Source organism: Pristis pectinata, chromosome 3, assembly GCF_009764475.1.
Source record: "Pristis pectinata isolate sPriPec2 chromosome 3, sPriPec2.1.pri, whole genome shotgun sequence".
Lineage (NCBI taxonomy): Eukaryota > Metazoa > Chordata > Chondrichthyes > Rhinopristiformes > Pristidae > Pristis > Pristis pectinata.
The window spans coordinates 3417837-3436978 of NC_067407.1; the positions used below are offsets into that span (position 1 = coordinate 3417837).

General features: G+C 46.3%; 1 protein-coding gene across 1 annotated transcript in view; it reads left to right on the forward strand.

Moving 5' to 3' along the window:
• The window catches only part of LOC127568906 (vitellogenin-like), a 42039-nt gene that overhangs the window by 10105 nt on the left and 12792 nt on the right, over window positions 1-19142 (forward strand). The window contains 15 exon segments of the mRNA XM_052013162.1: window positions 1632-1757; window positions 2535-2753; window positions 6863-7080; window positions 8173-8270; window positions 9164-9288; window positions 9371-9472; window positions 9559-9678; window positions 9758-9941; window positions 11066-11150; window positions 11271-11456; window positions 12497-12647; window positions 13124-13346; window positions 15182-15348; window positions 17313-17380; window positions 17468-17591. Coding sequence (XP_051869122.1) covers window positions 1632-1757; window positions 2535-2753; window positions 6863-7080; window positions 8173-8270; window positions 9164-9288; window positions 9371-9472; window positions 9559-9678; window positions 9758-9941; window positions 11066-11150; window positions 11271-11456; window positions 12497-12647; window positions 13124-13346; window positions 15182-15348; window positions 17313-17380; window positions 17468-17591 — 2196 coding nt within the window.

Sequence of the window (19142 nt, forward strand, 5' to 3'; positions counted from 1 at the left end):
GGGAAGAAGCTGTTCCTGAATTGTTGAGCATGGGTCTTCAGGCTCCTCCCCGATAGTAGTAATGAGAAGAAGGAATGTCCCGGGTGGTGAGGATCCTTAGTGATGGATGCAGCCTTCTTGAGGCAACATGCCTTGAACCCCTTTACCAATCAAGAACCTGTCAATCTCTGCCTTAAATACACCCAGTGACTTGGCCTCCACAGCCCTCTGTGGCAATGGATTCCACAGATTCGCCACTCTCTGGTCAAAGAAATTCCTCCTCATCTCAGTTCTAAAGGGACATCCCTTTATTCTGAGGTTGTGCCCTCAGATCCTGGACTCTCCTACTGATAGAAACTCCCTCTTCACATCCACTCAGTATCCAGCAGGTTTCAGTGAGATTCCCCCTCATCCTTCTGAACCCCATCGAGTGCAGGCCTGGAGACATTAAACGTTCTTCATATTGGTTTATTGTTGCCACATGTACTGAAGTATAGTTGAAAACTTTGTTTTGCATGCCATCCATACAGATCATTTCAATATATAATTACAGAGAAAGTGCAGTGTAGGTAGACAATAAGGTGCAAGGTCATAACAAGGTAGATTGTGAAGTCAAGAGTCCATCTTTACTGTACAAGTGGAGCATTCAATAGTCTTATAACAGTGGGATAGAAGCTGTCCTTGAGCCTGGTGGTATGTGCTTTTAGGTCTTTATATCTTCTGCCCGATGGGAGGGGGGAGAAGGGAGAATGTCTGGGGTGGGAGGGGTCTTTGATTATGTTGGCAAGCCAATTCAGTAGCTCATTGTATGGAAAAAATCTTTGAGATACTTGGACAGTTTGCTTTGGTGTCAACCTCACCGATGTGGGACTGGGGTCACACTGAAGCACTCAGCAGAAGAGGCAGCATCTGTGGAAAGATAAAGGGTTAATATTTTGTGCTTGGGACCCTTAATCCAAACTTGGAAAGAAAGAAAACAAGTTAGTTTTCAGTATCAGAGACAGCTGGAAGGGGAAAGAAACAGGCCCTTCAGCCCAACTGGTCCATGCTGACCAAGATGCCCCATCCAAGCTGGTCCCATTTACCAGCATTTGACCCATAACCTAAACCTTTCCGATCCATGTACCTGTCCAACTGTCTTTTAAAAGTTGTTATTGTATCTGTCTCAACCACTTCCTCTGGGAGCTCATTCCAAATCGATACCACCTGTTGTGTAAAAAAAGTTGCCCCTCAGGTTCCTAATAAATCTCTTCCCTTAAACCTATGCCCACTTGTTCTTGATTCCCCAAAGCTGGCGAAAAGACTGGGTTCATTCACCTTACCTATGCCCCTCATGATTTTATATATCCTCTGTATATGGGGTGGATAGAACAAAGGTTATACCTCTGATAGGGAGAGACCAAATGAGTAAATGCAGCAGTTAACCTTCTTTGCCTGGGATCTGTGTTGCCAATGACATGTTTGTGGGACATGCCCAGCAGGCCAGACCATATAAATAGAAAAAAGAGAGGCTGATATGATGGACAGACTGACTACAGATGATGCCTGACCTGCTGAGTGTTTCCATTGTGTCCTGTTTTTATTGTGGATTTGCAGCATCTGCAGTGCTTTGATTTACAAGGTGTCTCACCTCACTTGCTTTGCCCTGGCAGGAGATAATCAACCTGACTGTGATCAAGGAAAATATATTCCTCCGCAAGGCTACCCTCCTTGCCTACGGCTCAATGATAAACAGATTCTGCTCACAACGGGTGACTTGCCCAGATGACGTGCTGAAGGTGAGCTGATACAAACTGCTGATCCGTCCCACACACTTCACAGCGCCTGTGTTGCTTCTGCCTCCCTGTGAAAGTCAACCCGCACTATAATAAATCAGACAACAGCAGAACCAAAGAACATACGATTAGTTTAACGCTAGTGGGAGTGAAGGATACTGAGAAAGAGTAAACAGTGTAACCTGAGCTCTGTACTGAACCGCACTCAAAGATTCACCGGTCAGTGTGTACTTTTTTACCCACTTTGTGAGAAACCTTCATGGGAAGCTGCACTTACTAAGGCTGTTGCTTACAGCAAGCTTTTAGCAAAATGAGATGGGCGGCACAGTAGCGTAGCGGTTAGCACGATGCTACTACAGCGCCAGCGATTGGGGTTCGATTCCCGTCGCTGTCTGTAAGGAGTTTGTACGTTCTCCCATGTCTGCGTGGGTTTCCTCTGGGTGCTCCGGTTTCCTCCCGTATTCCAAAGATGTACGGGTTGGTTAATTTGGGTTTAAAATGGGCAGCGCGGACTAGTTAGGCCGAAAGGGACTGTTATCGCACTGTAAATAAAATTTTAAAAAAATTTTAAAGAGAGGTATGTCTAAAAAACCTCTTTCTTTCTCACCCGCACCCGGACCTTTTTACAGCCATAACTACAGTCACTCCATGGTCGAGGTAATGTCACATCATGGGAAGAATAGCTGCACACTATTAACCCTTACATTGGCAGTCGTTAACCCTTGCATTCCCAGTTATCTTTTACATGCCCACGTCTAAGCCCACCCCCTTTTGTTCCAGCCCCTCCACAACCTGCTCACAGAAGCCAGCAGTCAGCGTGACGATGACAAAATCGCTCTGAGCCTCAAAGCGATCGGCAACGCAGGGCAGCCGGGGAGCATCAAGAGCATCGTGAAGCTGCTGCCAGGGCTTGGAACGCAGGCCAACACCCTCCCTTTGAAAGTCCGGGTCGACGCCATTATGGCCTTGACTAACATCGCAAAGAAGGACGCCAAAACTGTACGGTTTGTTTCTTTGTGGCACTGTATGACTCTATAAATGTAATCTTTGCTTCATGACGTTGAGGAGATAGTTAACTCGTCTACACAGTCATTGAGTTTTGGTTGAAATTGAACCTGGGTTGAAATGCCAACCTTGGCGATATTCTAGTGGTCTGTGGAGGACCACAACTTGCTCATCACTTTCTCTTCATTAACGACCATAAATGCTCAGTCAGCCAACTTCAGGAGTGGCAGGGGATAGAAGTAGGGGGGCTTATACCTGCTCCACCATTCAGTAAGATCCTGAGTGACACTTCCCTATCAGACACTAAGGTGTTGTCTTAAGTTCATTTTCACAAAGCTGGCAAGGCCAGCACTTTGTAGATCCTATCCAACATCCACGTTCATTGACTTGAGGGGATCAGCAAGAGCCGGCAGATGCTGGAATGTGGAGCGACAACCAATCTGCTGGAGGAACTCAGCAGGTCGAGCAGCGTCTGTTGGGGGGAAAGGAATTGTGGCTGTTTTGGGCAAAAGCCCTGCCTCAGGGCAGAGAAGACAGCATCTTGGTCAGCATGGACCATTTGAGCCGAAGGGCCTGGTTCCATGCCGTATAAAGAGGAGGAAGGAAGTGTTGAGACAAGGGCCTGAGGTAACAGGTGGACTGAGGAGGGGCAAGGATGATGGGCAGCTGGAGCCAGTTAGGGGAGGGGGAGTTGAGAGACGGAGGCAGATGGGTGATAGAATGCGTGATCGCTGATAACACTTAAGAAATATCCATTGATTGGAAAGGTTTAGAAGGTTTTAAACACTGTAAAATTGGATTAGTTTGGATGGGGCATCTAGGTTAGGCCAAAAGGTCTGTATCCGTGGTGTACAACTCTATCCAGATGAGCACTTGACTCATCTGGAGCAATGGACTAAGTGCTGGTAGATGGGATCAGTGTAGAAGGGTATTGATGGTCGGGATGGAGATGGTGGGCCAAAGGGTTGTATGCAAAACTAAAACCCAAAACCCAAACTAAATTTGCAGGGGGAGGGGATCCAGAATGAGAGAGAGGATAGCGAGATGGAGGGTAGAGGATAGGTAGGAACTACACAATTTCGGAACATTAATACAAATGGAGAGAGGAGAAATGAGTTAAAAATCCTATAGCTGAATGCACGGAGTGTCAGGAATAAGGTAGGCGAGCTTGAAGCTCAGATACGAATGGGTAAGTATGATGTTGTTGGGATAACGCAGACGTGGCTGCAGGGAGATCAGACCTGGGAAATGAATTTTCAAGGGTATACATGCTATCGTAAGGACAGGAAGGTGGGCAGAGGGGGTGGGGTGGCCCTGTTGGTGAGGAATGAGATTCAGTCCCTTGCAAGGGGGGGACATTGAATCAGGAGAAGTAGAGTCAGTGTGGATAGAACTGAGGAACTGTAAGGGCAAAAAGACCCTAATGGGTGTTATCTACAGGCCTCCGAACGGTGGCATGGATATTGGGTGCAAGCTGAATAGTGAGTTAATGTTGGCATGTGGCAAGGGTAATGTCACAGTAGTTATGGGGGATTTCAATATGCAAGTGGACTGGGAAAATCAGGCTGGTACTGGACCCCAGGAAAGGGAGCTTATAGAGTACCTCTGGGATGCATTCTTGGAGCAGCTGGTACGAGAGCCGACCAGGGAGAGGGCTATTCTGGATTTAGTGCTGTGTAATGAGCAGGATTTGATAAGAGAACTCGAAGTAAAGGAGCCATTGGGAGGTAGTGACCATAACATGATAAGTTTTTATCTGCAATTGGAGAGGGAAAAGGGCAAATCAGAAGGGTCAATTTTGCAGTTGAGCAAAGGAGACTATGGAGCCATGAGGGAGGAGCTGGCTAAAGTTGACTGGGCGGCATCCTAGCAGAATTGTCAGTGGAACCAGCAATGGCAGGTATTCTTGGGAATAATGCACAAGGTGCAGGATCAGTTTATTCCCCAGAGAAGGAAAGACTCAAAGAGGGGAAAGGGGCCACCGTGGCTGACAAAGGAAGTCAGAGATAGCATTGTGTTAAAAAGGAAGAAGTATGGCAGAGCCAAGCTGAGTGGGAAGATAGAAGATTGGGAAATTTTTAAGGTGCAGCAGAATTTAACGAAAAAGGTAATTCGGGAAGAAAAGATGAGGTACAAAGGCAAGCTAGCCAGGAATATTAAGGAGGATAGAAAAGCTTTTTTAGGTATGTGAAGGGAAAGAAGTTAGTTAGGAACAATGTTGGGCCCTTGAAGACCAAATCGGGTGAAATTATTCCGGGAAACAGGGAGATGGCAGTCGAATTTAATAAGTACTTTGGATCTGTCTTTACGGGGGGAAGACGTAAGAAATCTCCCAGAGGTAAGGATGGACAAAAGGCAGAGGGTGACAGAGGAGCTGAAGTGGATTGACATTAGGAAAGAGATGGTGATCGGTAGACTAATGGGGCTGAAGACTGACAAATCCCCAGGTCCAGATGGTCTGCATCCCAGGGTACTAAAGGAGGTGGCTCTAGAATTTGTGGATGCATTGATGATCATTTTCCAATGTTACTTAGATTCGGGGTCAGTTCCTGAGGATTGGAGAATGGCTAATGTTATCCCACTTTTTAAGAAAGGAGGGAGGGAGAAAACGGGGAACTATCGTCCAGTTAGCCTAACATCTGTGGTGGGGAAGATGCTAGAGTCCATTGTTAAGGATGAAATAGTGGCATATTTGGATAGCAATGATAGGATTGGGTCGAGTCAACATGGATTTACCAAGGGCAAATCATGCTTGACTAATCTACTGGAGTTTTTTGAGGGTGTAACCAGGAAAATAGACGAGGGAGATTCAGTGGATGTTGTATACCTTGACTTTCAGAAGGCATTTGATAAAGTGCCGCACAGGAGATTGGTGGGTAAAATTAGGGCTCATGGAATTGGGGGGGCGGCTATTAACATGGATAGAAAACTGGTTGGCAGATAGGAAACAAAGGGTAGGGGTGAATGGATGTTTCTCAGAATGGCAGGCCATGACTAGTGGGGTGCCACAGGGCTCGGTGCTGGGACGGCAGCTGTTTACGATCTATGTTGATGATTTAGATGAAGGCATTGTGAATAACATTAGCAAGTTTGCTGATGATACAAAGTTGGGTGGCAGTGCGACATGTGTAGAGGAAGTTAGGAGAATTCAAGGTGATTTGGATAGGTTTGGTAAGTGGGCAGATACTTGGCAGATGAAGTTTAATGTGGATAAGTGTGAGGTTCTCCACTTTGGGAGCAGGAACAGGAAGGCGGATTATTATCTGAATGGTGTGGGGTTAGGTAAGGGGGAAATACAAAGGGATCTAGGAGTCCTTGTTCATCAGTCACTGAAAGTGAATGAGCAAGTGCAGCGGCAGTGATGAAAGCTAATGGAATGTTGGCCTGTATTACAAGGGGAATTGAGTACAAAAGCAAAGAGATTCTTTTGCATTTGTACAGGGCCCTGGTGAGACCACTCCTGGAGTATTGTGTACAGTTTTGGTCTCCAGGGTTAAGGAAGGATATCCTGGCTATAGAGGGCGGGCAGCGTAGGTTTACGAGGTTAATTCCGGGGATGTCGGCACTGTCTTATGCTGAGAGGTTGGAGAGACTGGGATTGTACACGCTGGAATTGAGAAGATTGAGAGGGGATCTGATTGAAACATACAGGATTATTAAGGGATTGGACAAGATAGAGACAGGAAATATGTTCCAGATGTTGGGGAAGTCCAGGACCAGGGGGCATGATTTAAGAATAAGGGCTAGGCCATTTAGGACAGAGGTGAGGAAAAACTTCTTCTCCCAGAGGGTTGTGAATTTGTGGAATGCACTGCCTCAGAGGGCAGCGGAGGCCAATTCTCTGGGCACTTTCAAGAAGGAGCTAGATAGGTTTCTTATAGATCGGGGAATCAAAGGATATGGGGACAAGGCAGGAACAGGATATTGATTGTTGAGGATCAGCCATGATCTCAAAATGGCGGTGCAGACTCGAAGGGCCGAATGGTCTACTTCTGCTCCTATTGTCTATTGTCTATTGTCTATATGACTCTGTGACTTCCTTGACCAAGTCCGTTTTAGCCGTGACACTGCTAAGTCAGGTTCTCTGCATTGTCTCTCACCAGGTACAACGCATCACCATGCAAACCTTGCTCAATCGTAAGAACCATCCTGAAGAACGAATGGTGGCTTGCGCAGTGCTCTTCCTCACCAAGCCACCTCTGACTTTAGTGACCATAGTGGCTAGCTCACTGCTCACCGAGACCAGCTTGCAAGTGGCCAGTTTTACCTACTCGTACATGGGAGCACTGTCCAGGAGTTCATTACCAGGACTCTATTCACTGTAAGTACACAAGCCTCTTGCTTCCTCCCTCCTACATGCCACCACTACACGGGCTTGACTGTGAACTTTGTGTGTTGAAGTTTGAAGGAAGAGTACCTCACACCGAAACAGCAAAGTGTTAACAACTGAATTGTAAACAACAAGAAGTTATGATGCATCTCTACAGAACTCTGGTTAGGCCGCATTTAGAGTACTGCGTCCAATTCTGGTCACCTCACTACAGGAAGGATGTTGAGGCTTTAGAGAGGGTGCAGAGGAGGTTTACCAGGATGCTGCCTGGATTAGAGGGCATGTGCTATCAGGAGAGGCTGAACAAACTTGGGCTCTTCTCTCTGGAGCGGCGGAGGCTGAGGGGTGATCTGTTGGAAGTGTATAAAATTATGAGGGGCATAGACTGGGTGGACAAGCAATATCTTTTCCCCATTATTGAGCGATCCAATACCAGAGGGCATGCATTTAAGGTGAGAGGGGGTAGGTTCAGAACAGACACGAGGGGTACATTTTTTACTCAGAGAGTGGTGGATGCCTGGAATGCGTTGCCTGATAGGGTGGTGGAGCCAAATTGATTGGGGGCTTTTAAGAGGGGCTTGGATGGGCACATGAATGAGAGGAACATAGAGGGATATGGGCATTCTGTAGGTAGGAGGGATTAGCTATGTCGGCACAACATTGTGGGCCAAAGGGCCTGTTCTGTGCTGTACTGTTCTATGTTCTATGTTCTATGTTCTAACATTGTACTTACAGTCAACAAACTTCAGCACTTTATTGGTCAGTCTTTTTCCCAGGGTAGAAATGTCAAACACTAGAGGTGAGAGTGAGAAAGTTTAAAGGAGCTGTGTGGGGCATGTGTTTTACACAGAGAATGGTGGGTGCCTGGAACGGGCTGCTGGCGGAGGTGGTGAAAGCAGATATGATGGTGGTATTGGACAGCCACATGAAGGGGATGGAGGGATATGGATTATGTGCAGGCAGAAGGGGTTTCATTTAATTTGGCATCATGTTGAGTGTAGACATGGTGGGCTAAAGGGCCTGTTCCTGTGCTGTGTTCTAAGTCCAGTGCCTGATAACCACCAATCCCCTTCACATCTGCAGAGTTACTTCCTGCAACCTGGCCTTGAAGTTCTTGAGCCCCAAACTTGAACAGCTTGGTCACCGATTCAGCAAGGTTTACCTCGTGGACACATTTATGTGTAAGTACGTCAGTCCACTCTGGGGAGTGTTTATAACTCCGGCTAAAGTGTAGCTCCAGGAAATATGGCATCTCACAGCTTTACCTTCATTTCCCTCTTAGAATGCATGGAGATTTGTGTTTTATAATGAGTATACCAACATAATTGTCAATCATGGAATTGAATTTAGGAACCGAGAGGTAATGTTGCAACTGTATAGGACCCTGGTCAGACCCCACTTGGAGTTCTGTGCTCAGTTCTGGTCGCCTCACTACAGGAAGGATGTGGAAGCCATAGAGAGGGTGCAGAGGAGATTTACAAGGATGCTGCCTGGAATGCGGAGCATGCCTTATGAAAGCAGCTTGAGGGAACTCTGCCTTTTCTCCTTGGAGCGACGGAGGATGAGGGGGGACCTGATAGAGGTGTATAAGATGATGAACAGCATCAATTGTGTGGATATTCGGAGGCTTTTTCCCAGGGCTGAAATGGTTGCCACAAGAGGACACAGGTTTAAGGTGCTGGGGAGTAGGTACAGAGGAGATGTCAGGGGTAAGTTTTTTACTCAGAGAGTGGTGAGTGCGTGGAATGGGCTGCCGGCAACGGTGGTGGAGGCGGATACGATAGGGTCTTTTAAGAGACTGTTGGATAGGTACATGGAGCTGAGTAAAATAGAGGGCTATGGGTAAGCCTAGTAATTTCTAAGGTAGGGACATGTTCGGCTCAGCTTTGTGGGCCGAAGGGCCTGAATTGTGCTGTAGGTTTTCTATGTTTCTATGTTCTATAATTCATGAAACGTCCAGTATGTGGATAACAAGAGGACAGCCCTGTCTTTGTGTTTCACTTATGGCTAGTGGAACAGGTTGAGCTATGTGACTTCATTGTTGACATTGCATTGTTCTATTCTAATGATGCAGATCAACTGATGGCAGGGGTATCGACCAAAGCTCTATTAATCAAGACCTCCAGCACCATCATTCCAACAGCCTTAATAGCCAAAGTCAAGGGTCATGCACTAGGAGGTGCATCAGATCTTTTGGAGGTAATTATAGAGGCTGCATGGCTGTATGCTTCGATTGTTAGATGAATGCGGAAAATTTCACACTACCTCTTCATCTGTCAAGGTTGGTCTACGAGCTGAGGGTCTCCAGGAGGTCATCATGAAGTTTCGCTCATCAAGCATCAGGATCACGGAGAACAAAATTATTCAACGCATCTTGAACAAAGTGAGAGGTATTTTTGGGCAATAATTTATTAACTTTACAGTCTTATGGGCCCTGTGCATTCACACCAAGTATGGTCTGTTCTCCAGATTGTAAACTGGAAGGATTTGCCAGAAGAGGAACCATTGGCATCAGCCTATGTCAGAGTATTCGGACAGGAACTGGCATTCTCTCAACTCAGAAAGGACGACATTGAACAAATTAGAAAGGTATTAGGGCTATAAGTAAAGGCATACACATTGAATTGATCTGTCACCTTGATATTGATTCGTCACCTTGATTTTACAGTTCTTGACGGAACCATTCAGCAAGCAGTGGGTGAAATACATAAATCAACTCAGCAAGGGGATCAACTTCCAAACCGCCAAGGCGGTCGTGACCAGTGAGATCCGCCATATTGTTCCCACCGTAGTCGGTTTCCCATTGGAACTGAGCCTCGTTACGGCTGGTCTGGCGGTGGCCAAAGGAAACAGTAAGAGTTTCTTCCAATGTCAATGAAGTCCACTGTCCTGTTCCTCTGTCCAATCCTCGAGACTGGCAATTGGTAGAGATCACATGCTTGTCGTATTTTGCTTCAAACATAGAAGGAGGCCATTTGACCCTTTAGAGTGATACAGCATGGAAAAAGGCTCGTCGGCTCAACTCACCCAAGTTGTCTACTTGAGTTGGTCCCATTTCCCTGAGTTTGACCCACATTCCTCTAAACCCCTCCTATCCATGTACCTATCCAAAAGTCATTTAAATGTTGTTATTTTCCCTGCCTCTACCACTTCCTCTGGCAGCTTATTCCACATAACCACCACCTTCTGTGTGAAGAAGTTTCCCCTCGGGTCCCCTTTAAATCTTTCTTCTCTCACCTTAAACCTACACCCTCTAGTTTGGACTCCCCTATGCTGGGAGAAAGACTATGACCGTCCACCTTATCTATGCCCCTCATGATTCTATAAACTTCCATAAGGTCACCCCTCAGCCTCCTACTCTCCAGGGAAAACAGTCCCAGCCTGTCCAGCCTCTCCTTACAACTCAAGCCCTCCAGTCCTGGTAATTTCTTCATGAATCTTTGCTGCACCCTTTTCAACTTACTGACATCCTTCTATACCCATGTGACCAGAACTGCACACAGTTTTCCCAGTGTGGTCTCATCAACATCTTCTACAGCTGTCCCATACCAGTCGATGTCAGGTCCTAGAACAATCCCATCAGTCCCATTCCCCCACTTATTTCCCTGCAACCAGTTCTCTCCCACGTTCAGTGATTCACCCCAGATTGTCCTGGCCCCACCCACACACTGAGGGCAACTCACAGCGGACAATTAACCCACCGACCCCGCATATCTTTGCGTTGTGGGAGGAAACCGGAGCACCCGGGGGAAACCCACGCTGTCACAGGGAGAACGTGCAAACTCCACACAGACAGCGCCGGAGGTCAGGATCAAACCGGGGTCTCTGGAGCTGTGAGGTAGTGGCTCTACCCATTGTACCACTAACCCACCCCTCTAGCAAGAGTTCAGTCTGGGGTGAATCTTAATAAGAAAAGGTTAAAATGAATGAAACTTAACGTTGTCATAACTGTGTTTCTCTTTTTCCTCAAAAACAGTTGAAGTTAATTCTGAACGCCCCATTTCTCTATTTTCTGATTTGACCTCCCACCGAATTCAGGTGAAGTCTCGTCTCGTTATCAGGTATTCACTTCAAAGTACTTTTATTTTTGAGAGCCAGGAATAATTCCTGCTTCATTTATCTGAATGCTGAAGTCTGCAGTGATGCACTCGCTAAGCTGCTATCTTCCTTTTACTTTGCAGTGCGTATCTTTATGCCAGAGCATACTTGGGAATAAATATGCCAAGTCTCCAGTCAGGTGTGACAATCGAGACCAATGTCCGGACAACTATCCCTGTGGAGGTAACTGCAAAGATGTGCTTGAAAGAGGGTAATTTGAGGATTGACAGTACTCCAGCTCAGAAGGAGACCAAGATTCTCAGCATGGAGTGAGTACACACACCTTCTTACCACTCCCCTTCTCCTTTTTATACCACCCATCTCACCTCTCCACTCTCAGTCCTGATACACGGTTTCGACCTGAAACGCCAAAGTCAAAGTCAAGCTCATTGTCATGTGTGTCCATGTGTGCACAGGTGTTATGAAAAACTTACTTGCAGCAGCATCACAGGCACATGGCATCATACAAGCAGCATTCACAAGAAAAACGTAAATTAAACCAATTATACACAATTTTTACAAGAACGAACACAATTAGAAAATAAAACAAAGTCCATTTTAGTGCAAAGTGATCAAAGTGGTCACAGTGTTGCTAAACTGTAGTGATTAGGGTTGTGCCGGTTGGTTCAAGAACCGAATGGTTGAAGGGAAGTAGCTCTTCCTGAACCTGATGGTGTGGGGACTTCAGGCTTCTGTACCTCCTGCCCGATGGGAGCTGCGAGAAGATGGCACAGCCCGGATGGTGGGGATCTTTGATGATAGATGTTGCCTTCTTGAGGCAGCGCCTCCTGTAGATACTCCCGATGGTGGGGAGGGATGTGCTCGTGACGTACTGGGCTGAGTCCACTACTCTCTGCAGCTTCTTACATTCCTGCGTGTTCGAATTGCCGTACCAGACTGTGATGCAACCAGTCAGGATACTTTCAACAGTATAGCTGTAGAAGTTTGTTAGGGTGTTCGGTGACAAGCTGAACCTCCTTAACCTCCTAAGAAAGTAAAAATGCTGGCACGCTTTCCTAATGATTGCATCTGTGTGCTGGGCAATACCTTTTTGCCCACAGATGCTGCTCGATCCACTGAGTTCCTCCAGCAGATTGTTGCTCCAGTCTCCAGCATCTGTAGCGTCTTGTGTCTCTCCTCATGTCTTCTAGCTCGATAGCAGATTGAAACCAAGTCAAAGTCGAGTTTATTGTCACATGCACAAGTCCATGTGTGCACAGGTACAATGAAAAACTTACTTGCAGCAGCATCACAGGCACATAGCATCAGATACTCAACATTCTTTGCTGACACAATCTTCTATGCCTAGTTCTCAGGTTTTTGCTGTTTCAAGAAATATCGAGAATCTCTCTAGAGAAAAAATAACCGCGATTTTGCCAGTGACATCAAGGAAAGACATTTCAAGCCAGAAATTCAAAACTTCATCTTGGTCATCAGAAATACCAGACGATAGGACTGTAGTAAGTATTCTCCACAAGGTGAACCTTCCACTACAGTATTCATTTATAGAAAACTCTAACCATTCTGCTAATTTGTGTTGTAGTTTGATTTCTCTGATTCCAAGCCCTCACAATTTTAATTCCCCTGCCATGTAGCAGGAACACAAAGCTCTTCATTCTCCTACCTCATATAGTGCAGCGGTTAGCGTAACGCTATTACAGCGCCAGTGACCCGGGTTCAATTCCGGCCGCTGTCTGTAAGGAGTTTGTACGTTCTCCCCGTGTCTGCGTGAGTTTCCTCCGGGTGCTCCGGTTTCTTCCCACATTCCAAAGACGTACGGGTTAGGAAGTTGTGGGCATGCTATGTTGGCGCCGGAAGCGTGGCGACACTTGCGGGCTGCCCCCAGAACACTCTACGCAAAAGATGCATTTCACTGTGTGTTTCAATGTACATGTGACTAGTAAAGAAATCTTATCCTTTTCCTGTGTCTCCACAGGCACAAATCTCTCCAGAAACACTGTCTGACCAGATCCCATGCTCTGGAGAAGATCGTCGCCCATGGACACCTAACCACTCTTCTTATCGTGCATGTGTGAATGCGCCGAAAATCGGTGTCCAAGCTTGTCTGGATGCCTTGATGGAGAATGCTCTTTTCATCAGACATAGTCTATTGTACCAGATCATTGGAAGATACCAGCTTAACATCACCACTTTACCAAGTAAGAGAGTACTAGCTTTAATCTTCTTTCTCCAAAGCTTGAACAAAAAGTCCTCATTACAGACCATATGTCCGAGAGCCATGGACTCATACAGCATACAAACAGGCCTTTTGGCCCACTATGTCCGTGCTGACCCTTTTGCCCATCTACACATAGAACAGCACAGCACAGGGCAGGCCCTTTGGCCCACAATGTCTGCGCCTAACACAACGCTGAATTCTCTCCTGCTTGTACATGATCCATATCCCTCCATTCCCTGCACGTTCTTGTGTCTACTTAACAGTCTCTGAAACGCCACTCCCCCCAGCAGCCCATTCCAGGCACCCACCACTCTCTGTGTAAAAACCTTACCCCGAGCATATCGTTTCTTTTACATTTCTACGCTGGGAAAAAGATACTCGAATCCCATTTGCCTGCTTTAGGGCCGTATCCTTCTACGCCTTGCCTTTTTCATTGCTTGTCTTAATGTAGTGATTGTATCTGATTCTACCACCTATTCTGTCAGCACATTCTGGATATAAACCACACTCTGCATAAAAACCTACCCCTCGATCCCCTTTAAAACTCCTTCCTCTCACCTTAAACCTCTTCTTTTTGATACCCCTGCTTTGGGAAAGAAGATTCTGACTACCCACCTTATCTAAGTCTCTCATAATTTTCTTCCCTATCAGGTCACCCCTCAGCCTCCCTCGCTCCAGGGAAAACAAGCCCAGCCTGTCCCCACAACTAAAGTCCTCCAATCCAGGCAACATCCTGGTGAATCTTCTCTGCTCTCTGTATGTTAAAGTCAAAGTCCAAGTCATATAAGATAAGATAAGATAAGATCTTTATTAGTCACATGTACATCGAAACACACAGTGAAATGCATCTTTTGCGTAGAGTGTTCTGGGGGCAGCCCACAAGTGTCGCCACGCTTCTGGCACCAACATAGCATACCCACAACTTCCTAACCCGTACGTCTTTGGAATGTGGGAAGAAACCGGAGCACCCGGAGGAAACCCACGCAGACATGGGGAGAACGTACAAACTCCTTACAGACAGTGGCCGGATTTGAACCCGAGTCTCTGGCGCTGTGAAGCATTATGCTAACCACTATGCTACTGTGCCATGTGTACACAGGTGCAATGAAAAACTTACTTGCAGCAGCATCACAGGCACAGAGCATCAGATAAGCAGCATTCACAAGAAAAACATAAATTAAACATCAATTATACAAAATTTTTACAAGAAAGAACACAATTAGAACCAAAAAATCAAAGTCCATTTTAGTGCAAAGTGGCACCTCCGATGGTGGGGAGGGATGTGTCCGTGAGGTATTGGGCTGAGTCCACTGCTCTCTGCAGCTTCTTATGTTCCCGCACATTCGAATTGCCGTCCCAGACCATGATGCAACCAGTCAGGATACTTTCAACAATACATCTGTAGAAGTTTGTTAGAGTGTTCAGTGACAAGCTGAACCTCCTTAACCCCCTAAGAAAGTAAAGATGCTGGTACGCCTTCCTTGAGATTGCACCTATGGGTCCATGCAAACATTATCTCTGAAGATCACAGTTACCTCAGTGATTAAAAAAGGGGGATAGACTTATTATTCCCTCTGTTTATAAAGCAGATTTCACTACAAATCACTAATTGTGAGCTTGTCTGTTCCCAACCAGTGATGCTGTACTTTGTTACTTAAGTGGATATCATGTCCTTATCCAGTCAGCTGATCAATGTTGGTGCATTGAAGTTTGCTCTTGGACCCTTATGGTAGAAGCTTTCAGATAAATATATTTGTCATCGGTTTTTGCCAGCATGGCCCTAATGTCCCTTGTGTATGATTCCATCATTTGCAGTTAGTTCAGGGGCAGATATTGAGAAGATTGTGCTGGAGATACAGACTGGAGCCAAGTCACCGTCAAAGATGATTCGGTCTGAAGACAAGGAGACAAACATAGGAAGAACTCTGACTGAGCTGGATCAAGATCAATTGAAGGCAGTTCTGTTAAAGACAACAAGCCAGGTAACCATCTGATTGATACACTTGGGGAACCGTCAAATTGAAAAACCTCCTGTACAGCATCCTGTGGCAATCAGGGCTGAATAATCAGAATCAGAATCAGGTTTATTATCACTGACTTAGATGACGTGAAATCTGTTGAATTGTGGCAGCAGTACAGTGCAGACATAAAATTACTACAAATTACAAAAGTAAACAAATAGTGCAAATTAGGGGGAACATTAGGGGGAACTTCTTCACTCAGAGAGTGGTGGGAGTGTGGAACGAGCTGCCATCTGATGTGGTAAATGCGGGCTCACTCTTAAGTTTCAAGAATAAATTGGATAGATACATAGATGGGAGAGGTCTGGAGGGTTATGGACTGGGTGCAGGTCAATGAGATTAGCGGAATAAAGTTTCGGCACAGACTAGAAGGGCCGAATGGCTTGTTTTCTGTTCTGTAGTGTTCTATGCTTCTAAATAAAAAGGAATAATAATGTGGTAGCGTTCATGGGTTCATGGACCGTTCAGAAATCTGATGGCGGAGGGGAAGAAGCTGTTCCTGAATCGTTAAGTGTGGGTCTTCAGGCTCCTGTATCTCCTCTCTGATGGTAGTAACGAGAAGAGGGCATGTCCCATGTCCCAGATGGTGAGGGTCCTCAGTGACGGATGCCACCTTCTGGAGGCACCGCCTCTTGAAGATGTCCTCGATGGTGGGGAGGGTTGTGCCTGTGATGGAGCTGGCTGAGCCTACAACCCTCAGCGGTCTCTTGCGATCCTGTGCATTGGAGCTTCCATACCAGGTGGTGATACAAGCAGTCAGAATGCTCTCCACTGTACATCTGTAGAAATTTGTAAGAATAAAGGCAGGGACATTCAGAGCAAGGAAATCCATGGAATCCAGGAATTTCATGGGATCATTCCAAATTAAACTTGTGCTATGACAGCCCCAGTCAAAGCACTGTCCCAAGCCAAACCCAGTGCTTGTGTGAACGACACTGATGTAAGGTTGGTAGAGTAGTGGTCACAGCACTAGCTTGATCCAGTGTTCCAAACTATTCTGCCAAAGGATTGAGTCTGGATCTCATCAGCGTATCTGGACATTTAAATTCACTGGAATAAAAGATTAGTGTGAGCAATGTTGGAAGATCTTGCTGGCTCATGTTAGTCCATCAGAAAGAAAATCCTCCATCCTTGCCTGGTCTGGATGTAACTCCAGAGCCACTGATGTGGTTAACATTTAACTGCCATCTGTGAAATAGCAGCTGTAGTGAGGAACAGTATTTGTCTGAATTGCCAGTGGACATCCACACTCCATGTACTGTATATTTTTTAAAAAATAGCTCAACAAAATTTTGAAAACTGTTCCCAGTTGCTTTGGTTGTAACAGTTCTGACAGACAGTAATGAGCTTTACAGTCCTTTCGTTTCAATCCATGACGAGGGATTTAATTGATGTGTTACTGTGAGCCTTGACGTACCAGACAGAGCATGATCCCAGAGGGATTCCTGAGCTGTCTCCTCCGTTCTGATCCGTGATGTTACATAGAACATCGAACAGCACAGCACAGGAACAGGCCCTTTGGCCCATGATGTTCTGCCAAACCAATTAAGCTTAGCTAAGCTTCATTTACAACAGAACAAGTTAAGGGCGGCACTGTGGCTCAGCGGGTAGTGCCGCTGCCTCACAGCTCCAGAGATCCAGGTTCGACCCCGACCTCCGGCGCTGTCTGTGAGGAGTTTGCACGTTCTCCCTGTGACCGAGTGGGTTTCCCCCGGGTGCTCCGGTTTCCTCCCACATCCCAATGACATGCGGGTCGGTGGGTTAATTGTCCACTGTAAATTTCCCTCAGTGTGTGGGTGAAGGGGGAAATTGACGGGAATGTGGGGAGAATAAAGTAGGCCGAGGTAGGATTGGTCGAATGGGCATTTGCTGGTCAGCGCTGTGCTGACGTGTGACTCTGACTAAGTTACCCATTCTGTTTACAGTCTATGAAGTACAACACTACACTGAGCAAAGGCCATTCCAGCTCCAGTTCCAGCAGTTCCAGCCGATTGTCAGGAAGCATCACTCGATCCTTGTCGCGCTCAGCGCGGCAGAGAACGATGGGGGAGCCCGGGGTGAGCAGGCACACGACGAGCAGGATCACCACCAGCATCAGCAGCACCAGCAGCAGCAGCAGCAGTAGCAGGAGGGGCAGCCAGAGGACGAGCAGGGCCGGGGGCAGGCACAGCAGTCAGCTCCTCCACAGCTCTGAACGTGCAAAGGTAACCACCGCTTGCAGGGCAGCCCAACACAAGGGGCGCTGGAGGAACTCAGCAGGACAGGCAGCATCTACGGAGGGGAATGGGCAGTCGACGTTTTGGGTTGGGACCCTTCACTCTTCCCAGTCCAGATCAAGGATCGCTGAGTCCCTCCAACGCCTCTTGTGTTGGTATTGGTTTATAATTGTCACCTGTACCGAGGTACAGTAAAAAACTTGTCTTGCATACCGATCGTACAGGTCAATTCATTACACAGTGCAGTTACATTGAGTTAGTACAGAGTGCATTGATGTAGTACAGGTAAAAACAATAACAGTACAGAGTAAAGTGTCACAGCTACAGAGAAAGTGCAGTGCAATAAGGTACAAGGTCACAACAAGGTAGATCGTGAGGTCAGAGTCCATCTCATTGTAGATTGTTCATGCTCAATAGTCTTATCACAGTGGGGTAGAAGCTGTCCTTAAGTCTGGTGGTACATGCCCTCAGGCTCCTGTATCTTCTACCCGATGGAAGAGCACATCTGCAGGCTCTTGTGTCTTCATTTTCTGTCCACTCGCAGTCAGCTGAGGTCCCAAAGTGCAGCCGTCTGCTGTAGGCGCACACATTAAAGCATTCTAGTTTAAAGCCTTTTCCATTGTAATCCACTGTATTCTGCATTCTGTCCTCAGTGTATGGTGTGATCTGCCTCGAGGGCACGCAAGTATCTCAGTACAATTGATGATAAACCAATATGGTTCAGTAATACAAAAACATTACATAAATGGTAACTGGTTTATTATTGTCACATGTACTGAGATACAGTGAGAAACTTTGTTTTGCATGCCATCCATATGCCATCCAAGATATCAGTGCATCAAGGTAGTACAAGGAAAAACAATAGCAGAATGCAGGATAAAGTTACAGAAAAAGTGCAGTGCAGGCAGACAATAAGGTGCAAGGGTTGAGAGCTTCAAGTTCCTCGGAGTGAACATCAAGAAAATCCTGTCCTGGTCCAACCACGTAGACCCAATGGCCAAGAAAGTGCACAAGCACCTCTACTTCCTCAAGAGGCTAAAGGAATTCTGCAAGTCCCGTTGATCCTCACTGATTTTTATCGATGCACCATAGAAAGCATCCTATCTGGATGCATCGCAGTTTGGTATGGGAACTGCTCTGCCCAGGACAGCAAGAAGCTGCAGAGAGTTGTGGACACAGCCCAGCACATCACATGTCCCGAGATACAGTGAAACATTTGTCTGCATGTCATCCAAACAGATCATGCCATTTGTCAGTACAGTGAGGGAATAAAAAGGAAAACAGAATGCAGAATATCATGTTACAGTTACAGATAAAGTGCAGTACAGATAGACAAATAAAGTGCAAGGTCCACGATGACGTAGACTGGGAGATTAAGACTTCACCTTTAGTGTATGAGAAGTCATTCAAGAGTCTGATAACATGTAAAAGGTGTTGATGGACAACATGACTTCAATGGGCTAAAGAACCTGCTTCCAGGCTACATGACTCTTTCACTTTGCTCTGTAATTCTATTGGGGATAACAGCCAGTTCATCCA